The sequence below is a fragment of the Dromiciops gliroides genome, chromosome 4, assembly GCF_019393635.1.
Source record: "Dromiciops gliroides isolate mDroGli1 chromosome 4, mDroGli1.pri, whole genome shotgun sequence".
Taxonomy (NCBI): Eukaryota; Metazoa; Chordata; class Mammalia; order Microbiotheria; family Microbiotheriidae; genus Dromiciops; species Dromiciops gliroides.
In genome coordinates, this window is record NC_057864.1 from 223,740,559 (window position 1) to 223,759,034 (window position 18,476).

The 18,476-nt window shown below is 37.5% G+C and overlaps 1 protein-coding gene across 1 annotated transcript in view; it reads right to left on the reverse strand.

Annotated features, from left to right (window-relative positions):
- LOC122753675 (myosin-13-like) overlaps window positions 1–18,476 on the reverse strand; it is a 78,778-nt gene that overhangs the window by 40,130 nt on the left and 20,172 nt on the right. The window contains 9 exon segments of the mRNA XM_044001250.1: window positions 892–1,015; window positions 5,385–5,502; window positions 8,863–8,950; window positions 9,092–9,165; window positions 12,900–13,209; window positions 14,294–14,464; window positions 14,569–14,718; window positions 14,815–14,933; window positions 16,535–16,673. Coding sequence (XP_043857185.1) covers window positions 892–1,015; window positions 5,385–5,502; window positions 8,863–8,950; window positions 9,092–9,165; window positions 12,900–13,209; window positions 14,294–14,464; window positions 14,569–14,718; window positions 14,815–14,933; window positions 16,535–16,673 — 1,293 coding nt within the window.

Consider the following 18,476-nt stretch of genomic DNA (forward strand, 5'->3'; position numbering starts at 1 on the left):
TGACCTCAGACACTTTACACTTACTAGCTGTGTGACCTTTGAGAAGTCACTTAACCCCAATTGCCTCACTAAAAAAAAAAAAGAAATAAAAGCTAGGTGTACACTCAAGCATGCAGTGACTTGCTCCCCCTCTCTGCTATCTCTCCTGGTTCTCTGGTGCATTTCAGTTAGAGAACACCATTGTTTTGCCCATTTATACCACTCCTCTCAACAACTCCTGTCTTTTTCCCCTCAAATCTGAGGTAGGAATTCATTCTCCCAAGACCCAATTCTTGTTCAGGCTAAATTGTTTCCTAGGGACCTCTTTTGAATCTCCAAGGTGATAGCTGCTCACTGCCCTGGTTTCCAGCTTCTTCCAAAGGTTCTTTATCACAGTTCATTTCTTTTATTTTTTGCTTTTTCTTTTATTTCTATTCTTTCTCTGGCGCTCATATCTGTGTCTTTCCTTTGCGGCTTAATTATAACCTTGAATATAGTTTCTAGTTTCTTCTTTTGCTGATGTCCCTTACACAAGATCATGTATTTAGAGCTGAAAGGGAACTTGCAGGCTCCCTAGTCCAAACAATTCATTTTACAGCTGAGTAAACTGAAGCCCAGGAAGAGTAAGGTTGCCCATGGTTACACAGGTAATAAGCATTAGAAACAGTGTTTGCCCTTACATCCTCTGACTAGGTCAGTTTTCTTTTTCATTGCCTCATACTACATGTGGGCTGCAGGCTATAATAGTAGCTCCATTAACTAGAATTCACAGAAGGGAACAATCTGTCTTTTCCAATGGAGGTACTTGGGAAAATTCACACAAGCATATTTGAATCAATAAACATAGAGTCTTCTGAAGTGTTGTCCTACAGCTCTTTTCAGCAGTACTTAAGAGGTAGTAATGGTTCTCACCTTGGTGTGACCAAATCTATATTGTTCATGATCCACATCGATGGAAGAAAGAAGCTTTTCAGAGGCATTCTTGCTATCAATAAATTGCCCTTCAGGGATAGCACTGGCGTTGAGGATTCTGTACCTGCAAGGAAAGAAGCCACAGCCACAGGTCAGTCCTGGAAGGCAGGAGGGCAAGGCCGTAATCAGATTCTCTATAATCACAGTGACTCTGAGACAGTTCTGCTGGCTCAATGTTTGTGAAAGTGCAACATTTGTTCAAGTACTACAGGTCTCAGGGTTTCCCACCAGGCTGGTTTTTCATAAGGAACCAGAGAAACTTATTAAATGTGTGCTCATAGATGGTCATTTAAGAAAGGACAAAAAAATGGATCTTTGCAAAACATCTATTTTTGTTGGTAAGTAGTAGACAATTAGACATTCTCTGGACCATAGGACCATCTGTATTATGAAGTGGGGTAAATTGTATCAATTCATAAGGTTTTACCAAAACAATTACACTGGGGGGCAGCTAGGTTACACAGCGGATAAAGCACCAGCCCTGGATTCAAGAAGACCTGAGTTCAAATCTGGCCTCAGACACTTGACACTTACTAACTGTGTGACCCTGAGCAAGTCAATTAACCTTCATTGCTCTGCAAAAAAAGAAAGAAAGAAAGAAAGAAAGAAAGAAAGAAAGAAAGAAACAAAGAAAGAAAGACAAGAAAAAACAAAAAACGAAAACGAAAAAGAAAACAATTACACTGGCTAAATGGGAAAACTACCATGTGGAGGCTCAGTTGCTCCTATCCTAGAAACTGAGAAAATGGGAAATTAAAGATACCCAGTGATAGTCCTGGTTCTGCTTTAATTAATTTAAGTAACCTTGAGCAAGTCTTAATTTCTCTTGGCCTCATTTTCTTCAACCAGATTGCAATAATAGTGAAAATGTTTGGAAAATGTTAAAAATGCAAGGTTTATTATTATTTCCACCATTGGTTAATTAATGAACTAATAATGAACTAATTAATTCCTTAATTGATATTAATAAATAGCAGTAAGTCATTTAAAATCCTCTTTTTAGGTTTTATTTAAAACAAAAATACTAGGATATTCATTTTTATTTTTAAATATTTAATTGATAAATTGTTTTTATGTCATAATCATTACTATATATACCACCTCCCAAACTCCCCACCCATCTTGTGAATCTTTCCTTACACAAAGAAAAACAGTTGAGCAACAGTGAACCATCAAATGCAGTGCCCATGTCTAATAATGCATGCAATCTCTCACACCCTTAGTCCCTCTCCTCTCTAAGGAAATGTGGAAGATACATTATTTTCCTCTTTTCCAAGATTCGTCATTATAATTATACAAATTTTACTCCATTTCAGTGGACTTTTCATTTATATGAATTAGTGGTCTTTGTTTTTTTATATAGTCACTTGGTTATATTGTTTTCCTACTTTATTTTAGCCTGTGTCATTCCTTGCAAAATTTCCCAACTCTCTCTGAATTCTTATTATCTGTCATTTATAATGGCATAATATTCCATTCCATTCATCTGCTATAATTTACTCAATAATTCCTTAATTAATGAGCATTCATTTTTTTTTCCAGTTTTTGCTACCTAAAAATTTCTGCTATGTATATTGCGGTTTATGTGGGGCCTTTCTCCCTGTCTTTGACTTCTTTGGGATATATGCCCAACAGTGAGATCTTTGAATCAAATTGTATGAACAATTTTAGGGACTTTTCAAAATTATTTTCCAGAGTGGTCAGACCAATTTAGAGACTTTTCAACAGTATATTAGTGTGCCTATATTACCACATTTTTCCAAAATGAAGCATTTCTGTTTTTTTTTGTTTTGTTTTGTTTTTGCTAACTTTGTTAATTTTCTGGGTGTGAAATGAAACCTGAGAATTATTTTTGTTTCCATTTCCCTTATTGTTAGTAATTGGGAGCAACCTTTCATATTGTTGCTGATAAGTTTCAGCTCTTATTCTGAAACTTATTTGTCTATGTTCTTCAACTAGTTATTTATTATAGGTCATATATGAGTGCTATATGTGACCCATATGTCTGGGTCATACATAAATGTATATATACACATATATACACACAAATATGTGTGTTTCCTCATATAAGGAAAACATTTTTTCTCAGTAGACAATTTTCCTTCTTAGCTGAACTAATTTTCTTTTAAAAGCTTTAAAAATTTTGTGTAGTAGAAATTGCTTATTTTCTATTTTATATCTCTCAAACCCATTGTTCAATCAAGAATTGTCTTCTTAGCCATAGTTGTGAAAGGAGCCTCTTTCTATGCTTTTCTAATTTATTATGCTACAGTCATTTATGCCCCCCTATATCCACTTGCAACTTATTGTGGCTATGGTATAAGCAAGGGGGTGCTGAAGCCCCTTCTTTACATTTTCAGTGTGAGAATTTATACCTTTAAAATCATCAAACATTATAAATGAGGGCTTGACTTATAGTTGTGTTGATTATCTAGACTTAAGAAAGTGATGGAGAAAATAATAATAATAATGTAGACTAAACTTAAAATATGTCATGCATGCAGTTTTTTTTTTTTTTTTTGGAGAGCCAGTTGTTGAGTACCTACTAGTTCATCCTTGAGTGTAAAAAACTGGTATAAGTCTATTTTCTGCGAAATGCTTTTCAGTTTTCTCTGTGCTTTTTATCCATCCCCTGGTAGTTTATGTTCCTGGGCTAAATGAACACCGAGCTTTTGAGTTTTATTGTTGCTGATTCCTCCTCATCCAGTCTGTTCCATTGACCCACTTTTCTCCTTAACACATACAAAATGATTTATATGATCACTTCTTTATAATATAGTTTGGGGTCTAGAAGTGTACTTCCTCCCTCATTATTCTTATTCTTTCATTGAAATTCTAGACTTTTGTTCCACCCAATGAAATTCATTATTATTTTACTTACAATAAAGTAACCTCTTGGTCATTTGATTGTCATGCCACTAAATCTATGTTAATTTGGGTTAATTTGGGCAGTATCATCATTTCTATTATGTTGAAATAGTTCAGCCACAGCAATGACTATTTTCCCAATTTCTTAAGCCTTGCTTTATTTCTGAAAAATGTTTTATATTTGCATTTATATAAATAATGATTATTTCAGAAGGTTGAATTCCAGATTTTTATGTAAGTTATTTTGAATGAATTTCTCCTTTACATAATTTCTTCTTGGTTTTTGTTTTGCTATGTTAAAATGACAGATATAGTGTGTATCCTTACATTCCAGAAGTCATTAATCCTTTAAATTGGTTTATTTGCTGACTTCCTGGAGTTTTCTAAGACATCATTCCATCTTGCAGATAAGGTTAATCTTGCCTTTTCTTTTTGCCAGTTATGTTATTACATATTTAATTTTTTTTCTTTTCTTTTTGTTCTAGTTCTAGCATGTCTAAAACTATTCCAGAGAATAGTGGGGAGAAGAAGGCAGCTTTGTGTTACTGTTCTTTTTATTAGAAAACTGTCTACTCTATTATAAATAATGCTAGCTTTTGGTTTTTGATATATACTTTTATCATATAAAGAGCCTTTTAATATCTATGATATTTAGATATTTTTTTCATAAATAAGTACAGTATTTTGTTAAATACCTTTTTTGCATATATTCATATAATCATGTTAGTCTTTTTGCACTTCATATTTTTTCTTTTTTGTTGGGGCAGTTGGGGTTAAGTGACTTGCCCAGGGTCACACAGCTAGTAAGTGTAAAGTGTCTGAGGCCGGATTTGAACTCAGGTCCTCCTGACTCCAGGGCCAGTGCTCTATCCACTGCACCACCTAGCTGCCCCCGCACTTCATATTATTAATGTCAATCATCTTTTTAATGTTAATGGTTCTCTATACCACTGTAATAATAGCAGTTCATGTTTATGTAGTTCTTTAAGATTTACAAACTGCTTTCTTTTTTTTTTTTCAGGGCAATGAGGGTTAAGTGACTTCCCCAGGGTCACAAAGCTAGTAAGCGTCAAGTGTCTGAGGCCGAATTTGAACTCAGGTCTTCCTGAATCCAGGGACGGTGCTTTATTCACTGTGCCACCTAGCTGCTCCCTACAAACTGATTTCTTTATAAAGAACTTGTGAAATGTGAGGTAGTCAGGAATAGCCATGTACAGGTGAACATTACCTTGGCTACATTCCTCCTTTTGCCTCCTGAGCTATATTTCATGGAACCTGCACAGCATCAGAATTTAAGATGCAGTGTTTTAGGTTGAGAGATATTTGAGATCAGAGCTATGTCAGAATGCCCTGTGTTCTGGAAATTGCTATCTCTGAGAGCCTACATAGCCTGACCATTAGTCATTAGATTTAGGTGGATCAATGTATACATAACAAAAATCAATTAAACAAGAGCAGACTTTGAATCTTCATTCAACTCCATACCTAAGAAGTATGTCTAAAGATTGTAAAAGGGAATGTCTGAATTTAGAAAAGTCATGAGACTAAGGAAAAGGGCTAAATACCTTTGTTTAAAGTCTCCATAGAGGATCCTGCTGGGGAATCCTTTCCTGCAAATCCGGATGCCCTCCAACACCCCATTACAGCGCAGCTGATGCATGACCAAATAATGGTCCATCTCACCTGAGAAAACAGGAATAATTAAGGGGCGTGCTTTGTGAGGTACCTGGGAGAAGGATGTACCATTAGGCAATTCTCTAGGTTGCTCAACATTTGCTTGGGGAAGCAGAGAAGGAAGAAATGGGCATGGAGATAAGGAAAGTAGAACCTGGAAAGGAAATCCCAGGCCAAGTGATATTTTCTCTCTTCCATTAAATAGGCTGGAAAATAGGATCTGTACACCTCTCAGACTGAATCACTCCAATTCAGATTGCAAAATTTTGCAGGTCCAATTCTTTGACACATGTCTTAATGCTATCTGAGTAACAAGATTAGAGCTTTCCCATTTTTGCCTTTATGTAGCTCAGCAAAATAGAAGAGTCTGAGCAGGATTGGGAACTGGATCAGAGAAATTCGTAAGTTTTGTTCACTTAGGCAATAGGTGAAAGTTATCATTATGACTTCAGTCTCTAGAAGGAATTGAATTGTGATGGGGGAGGCTCTAGATAGAACCATAACATAAGATTTCTTAGAGCTAGAAAAAAAGAACTTTATCATTTTATACACATACACACTCGCACAAATGATTCTGCTTTTGTAGATGAGAAAACCAAAAAAAACAAAAAAAGATGAAAGTTCACAGTCAGAGATTAGAGCCGAGGTTACTTTACTCTTTTGCCTATATCAATATATCCCTTCCAGTAGAGATTTCCATTGATAAAATGATCATGATACAGATAATAATAAGACCTCCTGTCTACAACATTGAATTACCATCAATTGAGTACCAACTACATGCAAAACACTGTCCTATGTTCTGGGAAGGTTTTAAAAAATGTTTCTTGCCCCTATAAAGCTTGTAGTCTGGTATGGGATATGGAGGAGGGAATCCAGCACATACACAAATACACAATGTAATTCAATACAGAATCAGAAACCCACAATATAATAGAAAGTTAAGGCTGGAAGAGAACATAGAGTTCATCTATTTCGATACTTTTAATACAGAATGGAATATGATAAGCACTATGCATATTTCAAGGAAGAAATGATTATTTCCAGCTGAGGGACTCAAGGAAACCAAGAATAAATCTGGCATATATTAGCTTCCAAATAAATGCTTGTTGATTAATGCATGGATGAATGAGTTTGCCTTGCCTGAAAGGTCCTAGAGTACTTCTCTATCCTGGGTTCTAAAACTGAAAGGTCACTTTCCAGGTCCCTATCATTTTTACAATCAAATCCAGAATATAAATTTACCTCTTAAAGCATGAATGTATCATTAAGGCAAGTCAGTCAATTGTTAGCTGCTTTGCTTTTGGCAGAAAGAGGGAACTCAAGCAGATGTATGCATAACTGAGGTCCCTCATCATAATTATACCATGCCTCGTTGCCGGGCTTGAGGTCTATTTCTCAAACTCTCAAATTTCCTCTTTCTCTTTGAGTGGTCTGAAATAAGCTCTGATGATCGTAACACTTATGTTTTCACCTTCAATAATCTTTGCTAAATGGCTATCCACCACAATTCCCCACCCTGGTGCTTGGTTTTCCTTTCTGTGAACCTGTCCAGGGTATGAGGTCTCTCAATTAAGGAACTTTTCCTCCAAGGCAGATACCTCTCTCTGTCTCTCTGTACAGTACCTAATATTTGACTCAATTAGTCTCAGGCTAATAATTCTGATTGGGCTATATATTTCTCTCCAAGGCTACTAGATAATTCTCTTCTCTTTCTGTGAACCCTCTCTTCCACCTCCTTCCCTCTGTGGTTTTCTAAGGTTTTTCATCTTCACTTGAAAAGAAGGATCTTCAGGCCATTCTATTTGCTCTCAAGGGGAATAGGTATCAATAGCAAGAATAATATTTACTGAGGAACAACCTAGACCTATCCCTTTATTGATATTGTGAAGTAAGTGGATTGTAAAGTTCCTAAGAAAAGGAGGAATTCCTCAGAAGGAAAGGTCATACAAGGACCACTAGATAAGAAAGGCTAATTTTCTGGATGAGTTCAATGAAATTTCTCATTTGTTCAATGTCTTGTGAGCCTGAGTGCTTTGAGGGTACCTGAGCGCCCTTGGGTGGGGGCATGGGTTAGAAAGAATTTGTGAGAAACTTCTCTTTCTTCAAAGATTGTACCAAGACTAGTCATGCCAGGGACCAGGGCGCAGATCAATTGAGAGAGAGAGAGAGAGAGAGAGAGAGAGAGAGAGAGAAACAGATGGACAGACAGAAAGGAGACAGAGACAGACAGAAAGACAAACAGAGACAGAAAGACAAACAGGGACAAAGAGACAGACATGGAAACAGAGAAACACAGTTTATAGAGAAAGGGAGAGAGATAAATATAGTCATACACACACACATATAGAGACAGAGACAGAGACAAAGAGACACAGGGGACAAGAGCAGATCCATGAAACAACTAGAAAATAACCATAAAGCCAAATAGAAGCAAGGACAGGCAAATTGATCAGAAAAGCCAGTAGGACTAGGTTCTAGTGCTCACTACCCCAATGAAAGCTATATGACCTTAATCAAGTCACTTCCCTTCTTGTATAATATGGGAATAGGGGAAGGAAGATGGGAGAATTGGTTGGATTGATAATGTCTAAAGATTTCCCCAGTTCCAAACATTCTACATTGATTTTTTTTTTTGGTGAGGCAATTGGGGTTAAGTGACTTGCCCAGGGTCACACAGCTAGTAAGTGTCAAGGGTCTGAGGTCGGATTTGAACTCAGGTACTCCTGAATCCAGGGCCGGTGCTCTATCTACTGCTCCACTTAGCTGCCCGATCTCTTCTAATCAAAACAGCTATATGCATCAATTCTGAGGGAACACAGGAAGAAATGCTTTTTAGCTCTAATAATGTATGATTCTATGACTGATATAAGTAGGTAGAGGAGGAGAATGGAGGGGAAGAAAATAACAGCTTGCATTTGTATAGTGCTTTAAAGTTTAAAAAATGCTTTTACAAATATCTCATTTTATCCTCACAACAACCCTGGGGCATTGGTGCTATAGTTATTCCTATTTTACATATGAGGAAACTGAGGCAAGCAAAAGTTAAGTGACTTGCCCATGGTCACACAGTTAGTTAATATCTGAGACAGGATTTTAACTCAGGTCTTCCTGACCTAACATTGTACACTCTGTCCTCTATCATCAAGCTGTCTCTCAGGAAAATAATCCCTCTACTGGAGCACCTCATATCTTTTCTATTTTAGTCGTCTTTGGAACATTAGCTACTTGAAAGTAGATATTTTTAGACCTAGCAAACTATAGGACACATTATTTATGCTGACTGCAGGTCTTTGCTGTTGCCAAACATTTAATAGCTCTTAAGAGTCAATACCAAATGGCTATATGTCTAATAGATCATTTACTCACCGGGAGTCTTTGTCTCATTGGGAATTAGACAGCGCACAAAGTGGGGGTGAGTGCTCCTTAGATTGGTCATTAACTTGTTTAAATTCTCCTGCAACATAAACCCAATTAAAGAATTTTATATTTGCAAGATGCTTTTTTCCACACTGAAACAAATAACCAAGTGAGTTAGGAGTGGGGAAGGATTTGTGTGACAGGGAGAGAGAAGTGAAGGGAAGGGGCAACCACATACCCTGAACACAGCAGACACAGTTTGAAAGGAAGATCCCTTCTTCTTCCCGCCCTTCTTACTGCCACCAGAGTCACCTTGGAAGAAATACAGAGGTTGGGCCATAGAGTGCATTTGTTTTTAAAAAGGATAAGGTCCCAAATTTAAATCTAGAAGAAAACTTTGAGGCTATTTAGTCCAACCCTTATAATTTTACATGAGTCCAAGAGAGATTAAGTGACTTGCACAGGGTCACATAGCTTATAAATGCCTCAAGTTATAGGCTATATACCCCAGGTGTTTTTATTACATTTGCATACATAGGCAACTCCTCATTTTTTAATTATTATTTTTTTATTTGTAATAAAGTATTTTTTCCCTTTACATGTAAAGATAGTTCTCCACTTTTGTTTACACAAGCTTTCCAATTTCAGCAACTCCTCATTTTTGTAATGTATTCCCTCCTTATGTCTGCCATTCCCTAGCTTCCTTATACCTATAAGGTACAACCTCCCAGTTGAAGTTTTTCTTATCCCCTCCTGGCCACCACCACTCCCACGCTGCTAGTGTTCTCCCCTTTCTCAAACCATCTTCATTTCTCTATGCATATATATTATCCTAGTATAACATAATTACCTTGAAGGCAGGGGCTATTTTGTTTTTATCTAAATATTCCTGGTATCTAGCACAATGTCTTCCCTAATTAAAATATTATACATTATTATATAGATGGACATCAATAAGTCAAATAAAAATGAAAAAAAAGATTTTCAAAAGGTCCACATGATAAAGTACATAAACAGGAACTACAATTACTCTGTTCTTTATACTCAATAGGAACCCTATCGGCTTTATCATAAATTCTGGATTATCATAAATTCTGAATTGAGGTTTCTGATTGCAGCCACCAATATACTCAGATTCTAATTTAAATTCTTTCTTTGACATCTCTTCCAGATTGTATTTCCAGTCAATTCACCTTCAGCTGTAAAATTTACTTACTACTTCAAAATACTACTTATCTACGTGAGTGTAAAGAATTCGGATTTTCCATACAAGAACACAACTTGCTAAGGTCCTCTTTATTGAACCTAGAAAACTCCCTTTCCAGAAAGATTTGGATTGAAATACCCAATCGGAGGGGCCCTTGAACCTGCTCCACTTTTTCTACAGGGTCTCTGTGACCAGGCTGTAGCATATTAAGGAATGAACTTGACAATATGAAGAGTTGGGTTCAAATACCACTTGAGGCACTTATAAGTTGTATGACCCTGGGCAAGTCACTTAATCTCACCAAGTTTGATAAGTTTGACAAGTTTGACAGTTAATAGTTTAGCTTGGCTGGAAAAAATGTAGAGAAATATCAGAATCACATAATTTCTGAGAAATCTTCACTATGACATATCTAATAAATGGTCATACAACCTCCTCTGGAAATCTTCCAGTGACAGGTAACCCTTTATCCTTCAAGGCAGCCTGTTCCACTTTTGACAGCTCTAATTACTCCTGGTTCTGTCATCAAGGTTCAAGCAAAACAGCCCTGACTCCTTTTCCACATGACAACCCTTCAAATACCTTAAAATATCTATCATGTCCCCCCTGAAGTAGAGTCTTCTCTTCTCCAGGCTGTGTCACTTGTTTATTCTATTGATCCTCCTTCACATGGCATGGGATCAAGGCCATTTATCATCCTCGCTGCTTTTTTCTGAACTCTCTCTGGTTTGTCTATCCTTAAATGGTGGTGCCCAGAACCAAAAATTGAGAGTAGAGATAAGGTTTAATTATAGCAATGTGCAGTGGCACCATCTCCTCCTTATTCCTGAAAATGATTTCTCCCTTAATGTAGCTGAACATTTCAGTAGCCAAAAACATTGGATGCCATGTCAAGCTGTTGACTTCAATGAAATCCTTAGTTCTTTTTTTCCCAGACAAACTGCTTTCTTTTTCTTTCTTCCTTCCTTCCTTTCTTTCTTTCTTTCTTTCTTTCTTTCTTTCTTTCTTTCTTTCTTTCTTTCTTTCTTTCTTTCTTTCTTTCTTTCTTTCCTTCCTTCCTTCCTTCCTTCCTTCCTTCCTTCCTTCCTTCCTTCCTTCCTTCCTTCCTTCTTTCTTTCTTTCTTTCTTTCTTTCTTTCTTTCTTTTCTTTCTTCCTTCCTTCCTTCCTTCCTTCCTTCCTTCCTTCCTTCCTTCCTTCCTTCCTTCCTTCCTTCTTTCTTTCTTTCTTTCTTTCTTTTTTTTTTTGGTGAGGCAATTGGGGTTAAGTGACTTGCCCAGGGTCACACAGCTAGTAAGTGTTAAGTGTCTGAGGTCGGATTTGAACTCAGGTCCTCCTGAATCCAGGGCTGGTGCTCTATCCACTGCACCACCTAGCTGCCCCTCAGACAAACTGCTTTCAAACTTTGCTTTCCATATTTTGTAAATATGAAGTTGACTTTTTGTTGATACAAGTATAAGAGTTCTCATGAAATGTATTAAACATTCAATTGTAGCCAATATTTTATAGCCTCTCAGAACCCCTTTGCATCATGATGTTATCATCCAGTGTTTTAGTCAACATTCCTCCCAGTTTTGTATCATCTCTAAATTTGATGAGCAAGCCATCCATTATTCATAAAAATGATAAATAGCACAGGACCAAAAACAGATCCTTGAGGTTATCCACTGGAGACCTCTTGTCAAATTCACATTGATCTATGAGTGACCATTATGTCGACAATCAATTCAGAATACTCTGAACTATGTTATCATCATCATCTGACCTATGTCCCTTTATCTTTTCCACAAGAATTACATGAGATACTTTATTAAATTCCTTATAAAATTAGTCTGGAAAGGTAGGTAGAAGCCAGGTTGTGAAGGGCTTAAGTCCTACTTTGTTGCTTCATTGAGGTTGGAGTTGACCCTAGTTTCTCAAAGGCATTGCCAGCAAAGAACAAGACCTGATGGTTCATACAATGCTGTTCAGGCTTTAAATACAAAGCCAGCAATACATGGTTGTCCAAAATAAGCCTTGATAAATTAAGAATGGTTTCTCATGAGAAGTTTATCCACCATATGAGAAATGATTTTGGGAACAGAAGACTATTTATTAAGGCATGGACAGGGTGCTATTTATATCAGTAGAAGGAGAACTCACAATGGCACAATCTTTTGACCTATATGAAGCAAAATAACATGGGGACTCAGCAGTAATGAAATTGCATTCCTTTAAAATTATTTTATATGGGGTGGCTAGGTAGTGCAGTAGATAGAGCACCGGCCCTGGAGTCAGGAGTACCTGAGTTCAAATCTGGCCTCAGACACTTAACACTTACTAGCTGTGTGACCTTGGGCAAGTCACCCCAATTGCCTCACCAAAAAAACCCCAACAAAATAAAATTATTTTATGAATGAATTTTTCACTTTTCAAAGTCATTACATTTCATTTCCCATCTTTATTTGGACTTAGTGAAGTTTTCATTAGTTTTTGTGACTTCCATTCATTTTATTCATTTGTTAAGCACTGATTAATTAATGAATTAATTAAGGATGACTGTACATGAAGCATCATGCCAGTCATAGACAGAATTTCACAAAAACTCCTGCTACTTAATTAAGCCTAAACTCTGTGACAAACATTGTCTCTGAAATCTCTATTGGGTCTAGCTGGGTAAGGAAGAGGAAGAAACAAACGAACAGGAGACACCTATAATAAGTAAACAAGTTGAACTCTACATAATTGGCCATATCTGGCCTCTTGTTGCTCATGGGAGTCTTTGGAATACTAGTGATTGTTACACATAAAGGCAGCTTTGAAATTTGACTGCAGAGCTTCCCTGAAGGAAAGAGATCATACCTGATTCTGCACCAGAGTAGCTGGAGAAAAGGAAAGAAAGCAGCTTTAGTGAGGATTTCTGATATAGCCCAACTACCGTTTCATTCAGGGGATCCTTGTTCTTGTCTAGCCAGCCTGCAATGTTGTAGTCCACGGTGCCAGCGTAATGCACCAGAGAGAAGTGGGCCTCAGCCTTTCCTTTGGCAGGCTTGGGTTTCTGGAAGTTGTTGGATTTGCCCAGGTGCTGGTCATACAACTTATTCTTGAAAGATGTGTCTGTTGCCTTGGGAAACATGCATTCCTCTTCCAGGATGGAGAAAATACCCATTGGCTGAAAGGAAGGCAACAGACACTCAATTTCTCTCTTTCCTCCTTAGAAAGGTATATGCATCAAACACACCATGGTTGAAAGAAGTGAATAACAAGAGCTGCTAAATCTCAATCCCAGTGGGAGTTTAGAATGAAAATAACCAGTGCTTAGGAGGGGAGTCCACAATAGCACCAAGAAACAAAAATCTGAGGCAAAGAAATGATATGTGTTACTTGGTTCTATCTAGATAATAACATCTCATGTTAGCTTAAAATAATTTCCTAGTAACAACCCTGAGAATTAAGCCCTACAAGTGTTATTTTTCCCATTTGACAGAGCTTTAAAGAGGAAGAAATGGCAAGAGGTCAAGTGCATTATCTAAAGTCACAGAACAAATCAGCTTCAGAGTTGGAACTTAAACTCAGCACTTAACTACAAGTTCAATGCTCTTTTCATGATACCCCAATGGCAGCACTATGACTCCTTAGACACAGACAATTCCTGTTCTTAGAAAGAGTCATTTAGGTGGTTTGAGGATGGAAAGGCAGTCCCCCCCAGTCTCTTCTCCCTTCCCACCACCACCTGTCCCTGTCCATATTGAACCAAAAAGAGGAGTTACTTTCTAAAAAATATAGTATTTTTGAGCCAAATGCTGAAGAACACTTTAGGATTTAGAAAATATGATTTTAAATATTCCCCCTTCCCAGACTAGAGCCTCAGACTGATTCTTTAATTTTCCTCCTCCCACAACCATGTCCAGGATGAAAGTCTCCTTCCTTACCTTCATTCAGTCCTAGCTTCATGTCATATCACTTCATCATCATGGGGCTAATTTTAAGGGTTTTGAATAGTGGAGCTGAAAAGGAAATGCCATAGCCTCCCTGGCCAGCACTGAGATATTTCCTGTGAGGATGTCTGGGTGTCTGAAATGTACTCTGAGCAACAGTGTTTAATTTTCTTTGAACTCCAAGCCATCAGCTTGCTAATATACAACATATTAAGAACATATGGAATACAGAATATAGTTATGACAACTAAGTCATAGACTAGCCAAAGGAGATTGGTGTTGATGCAGTAATAATTAATTCATCCTTTGTTCTCTAACCTTCTCAATGAGCTCGATGCAGGCAGCCAGGTCCATCCCAAAGTCAATGAATTCCCAGTCGATGCCTTCCTTCTTGTACTCCTCCTGCTCCAGCACAAACATGTGGTGGTTGAAGAACTGTTGCAGTTTCTCATTGGTGAAGTTGATGCACAGTTGCTCCAGGCTGTTGAACTGAGTGAGTCAAACACTCTGAGTGAGACTAGAGAAACAAGGAATGCTGTGGTAAATCAAGTTATGATGCAGACTAATTAAATATTGAGAATTTGGTCACTCACATCGAAGATCTCGAAGCCAGCGATGTCCAAGACACCAATGAAGTACTGTCTGGGTTGCTTAGTGTCCAGCTGCTGGTTGATACGGGTGACCATCCACAGGAACATCTTCTCATAGACAGCTTTAGCCAGGGCACCCACAGAATTAAGTACCTTTATAAAAGATCACCCAGGGATCCAAATGAGGATTTCTAAAGCTACAGTCAAAATCCCAGAATAGAACTGATTTGTCCACGTAGTGAAAGTTACCTGCTGGACATTTTGTCCTTTAGTCACAAATTCATTTCCAACCTTCACTCTTGGACAGCACAAACCTTTAAGCATTTCAGCAGAATTCAGACCCATAAGGTATCCTGCTTTATCAGCCACTACGATGAATGGAGAATAGGGTTAGTCCCAGAAGGCCATCTCCTGGTGTTCAACTAAACCTTGGAATTTTCCCTGACTTTTTTTTTTTTTTTTGGGTGAGGCAATTGGGGTTAAGTGACTTGTCCAGGGTCACACGGCTAGTAAATGTTAAGTGTTTGAGGCCAGATTTGAACTCAGGTCCTCCTGAATCCAGGGTCAGTACTCTATCCATTGTGCCACCTAGCTGCCCCTCCCTGACTTTTTAATGTATTATCATATTTCATATACACAAATGCATGATACGTAATTGTAACTCATTTCTATAGCACCTTAGGGTGTACCAAATGCTTTCTGAATAATACTGTGATGTAAGAAGCACAAATACAATCAAGGGTTACTTATCTATGACAATACAGTTTTGAGTATTAAAGTCAAGAAGCTAAAAGTTACTGCTTCTTGATCAAGAATTTGAAGATTTGAATGGCAAAAGTATACTTTTAATCACTGCTGCCAATCAAAGGCAAGAACTTTAGAAGAGAAAGGCAGATTTGGAAATTGAAGAGCTGGTTGAGAAGCTAGCTTCTGGAGAATGGGATTTGTCTTTTTGGACTATGGTCTAACACATGATAATACTAATACTACTACGTGCCAGGTACTGTGCTAAACACTTTACAAATATCTTTTTTGATATAGGAATTACAGCTCTCTGCTAAGGGTTGGGGTGTAACTAACAAATGTTGGTAAGAAGGTATTTGTAAAATAAAGGTTTTAAAAATTAAAAGCACCAGGAATCAAGAAAATGGTCAATGTTCAAAAAAGCATTGCTTTTGTATTTACTACATACTAGACCATGTGGTAAGCACTAGGAATATAAAGGTTAAAAATGAAACTGTCACCAGGCTTAAGGATTTTAGATAAAGCAATATAAGATAAAAAATAAATAAAATAAATAAAAATCATGAATTTTTTTTTAGTTACAATTTTTTTTTTCATGCTTACAGCATTAAAGGATCAGGTTAGGCTGCTGGTAGTAGTTATCAATAGACTGATCCCTGAAGAAAATGAGAAATTCCAAGAATGGATATAAGGAAAGAGAAACTTCCAGGAATAAGGCATCAATTGTGCAAAGGTATAGGGATGGGACTTAGTAGTGTTGCATATGGAATACTGGACTCAAGGATTTTTGGATTTCTTATACTTACCTACTTACACACACTATTTACTTACCTACTTACACACACTATTGTTACTTTATGCAGTATAGGATTTCTTTAGATAGTGAGATTCCCTTTATGCATTGATAAGATTTAATTTGACCAAAATTCTGTTTATGCAGTTTTCAAGAATATAACAGAGACTTAAAGCAAGGCCTGCTTCTCCTAGTCTCATCAACTTATTTATTTATTTTTGGCCGGGCCATGGGGGTTAAGTGACTTGCCCAGGGTCACACAGCTAGTAAGTGTAAAGTGTCTGAGGCTGGATTTAAACTCAGGTCTTCCTGAATCCAGGGCCAGTGCTTTATCCACTGTGCCACCTAGCTGCCCCCTAGTCTCATCAATTTATGAACCTCATTTCCAGAGGGAGGACCATTCCAAGCCATGTTCTGGGCCAATGGCTTTACCTTCAGTTCCATCGGGCTCTGCCTGCTCCTCCCGCTGCTTCTGCTTGAACTTCATGTTCCCATAATGCATCACAGCCCCAGTCAGCTTGTAGATTCCATTTTTTTCTTCTGAACTAAACCCCAGGATGTCTATGGCATTCTGAGGGTAAGAAGGTACATATTCCTAGTGGGTCACAGAGGTTCAAAAACATCTCTTCTTTAGGCAAAGACCTTGACTTTGTTCTTGGGTTAGGAAGTAGGGAGCACATGGGTATGTTTGTATAGCTATGGACTAGAGTGTGATGAGTTGGGGACAGGGGGGTGTTGGTGTTTAACAATTTGCTCAATGGAAAAAAAATATACATGTGATACATTTTAAGCTTTATCTGCATATGTGTATTTTCTCCATCACCTTCTTAAATCTAGACAATCACCAAAACAAAGTCAAGCCCTCATCTGTAGTTTGCTTGTTTTCCAAGAAGTAAATGCTAATGATGAAAATTTATCAAAAGGCTCTCTTGAGTAGGTAAGAGCTGACTTCAACACAACCTGATTTGAGGATTAATTATTTATAATTAAAATCAAAATGAAAAATTTGCTCTTTTGAGATTTCTTGGGAGGATCGGGGGAAGAACTTCCGAATTTCCCAAGTATAAAGCTGTTGGGATCTTTGCTCTTTGTGCCCATTCATTGTTTATGGATTTGTTTTCTGGCTGCTATGAGTACTGAGAACCACTGACTGGGATCTTCTGCCCATGTTAGTTTGGTTTTGCATTCATCTCTATCTCCCTAACAACACAGCCACCGTCTTCTTCTTCTTCTTCTTCTTCTTCTTCTTCTTCTTCTTCTTCTTCTTCTTCTTCTTCTTCGCAAAGCAATCAGGGTTATAAATGACTTGCCCAGGGTCACACAGCTAGTAACTGTCAAGTGTCTGAAGTCAGATTTGAACTCAGATCCTCCTGAATCCAGGGCTGGTGCTTTATCCATTGTGGCACCTAGCTGCCCCCAACACAACCTTCTTAATAAAAAAATATATATTTTTAAATTAAAATAATATAATGATATGACATGATGTGGTGTGATATATAACACAACATAACATATAACAATATATATTGATTTCCTAAGTTGTGAACTTTAAAATTCTATGGTGTGTCACAAGAGGGTGTCCTGGACTGGGATTTTTCCTAGGTATAATCTAACTTGGAAGACACAGCCTGACTACATGCATCTATAAATTTCATGGGAGGGAGCAGGCCACTGATAGGGATTTTCTTGTGCTGAAGAGACAGAAGCCTATTTGCTCTGGGTTAGGAGGCCGTGTGCCTAAAGAGGTGGCAGTGAGGAAATCTAGAGATTTGGGGAAATGAGGAAAAAGATAATGTTAGTAAAGAGGTGAGTGCCGATCATGAGTGAGGATCAAAGATTGCTGTGTAAGGAACTGAGAGTCAAGAGATCTGAGTTTTAATTTCCACTCTGCCATTCATCTTGATTTTATCAAGAGGTGAGTAACTTAAACTTTTTAGGTTATTGTTTCTTCATCTGTCAAATGAACTCGAAAGTAATACCTGTTATTTCTATTTAGGGAAGCTGTTAAAATCAAATGAGATAATGGCTGTGAAAGTTATTTAAAAATATAAAACACTTGAAAACATAAAAACACAAAGAATTTTACTTTTAACTAAAAAGTCACAGAGTAGAACTAGCATCCATTTTTATAAGGGTTTTGTTGTGTCTCCTATGTTGAGGTGCTTTCTAAATGGAATCTCACTAGCCTGGCAGCCCTGGTCCAGATCTTAGTTTTCCTTTCCAGTTGTCTGACTACAATTAAATCTGACACTTACTAAATATTTACGAAGTAGAGCAAATCATTGTTTCCTCCCCTCCTAGATTTCAGTTTCTTCATTTGTAATAAATTAGGGATTTTTAATTGCTCTCAAGGGTTCCTTCAAACTCTAATTCT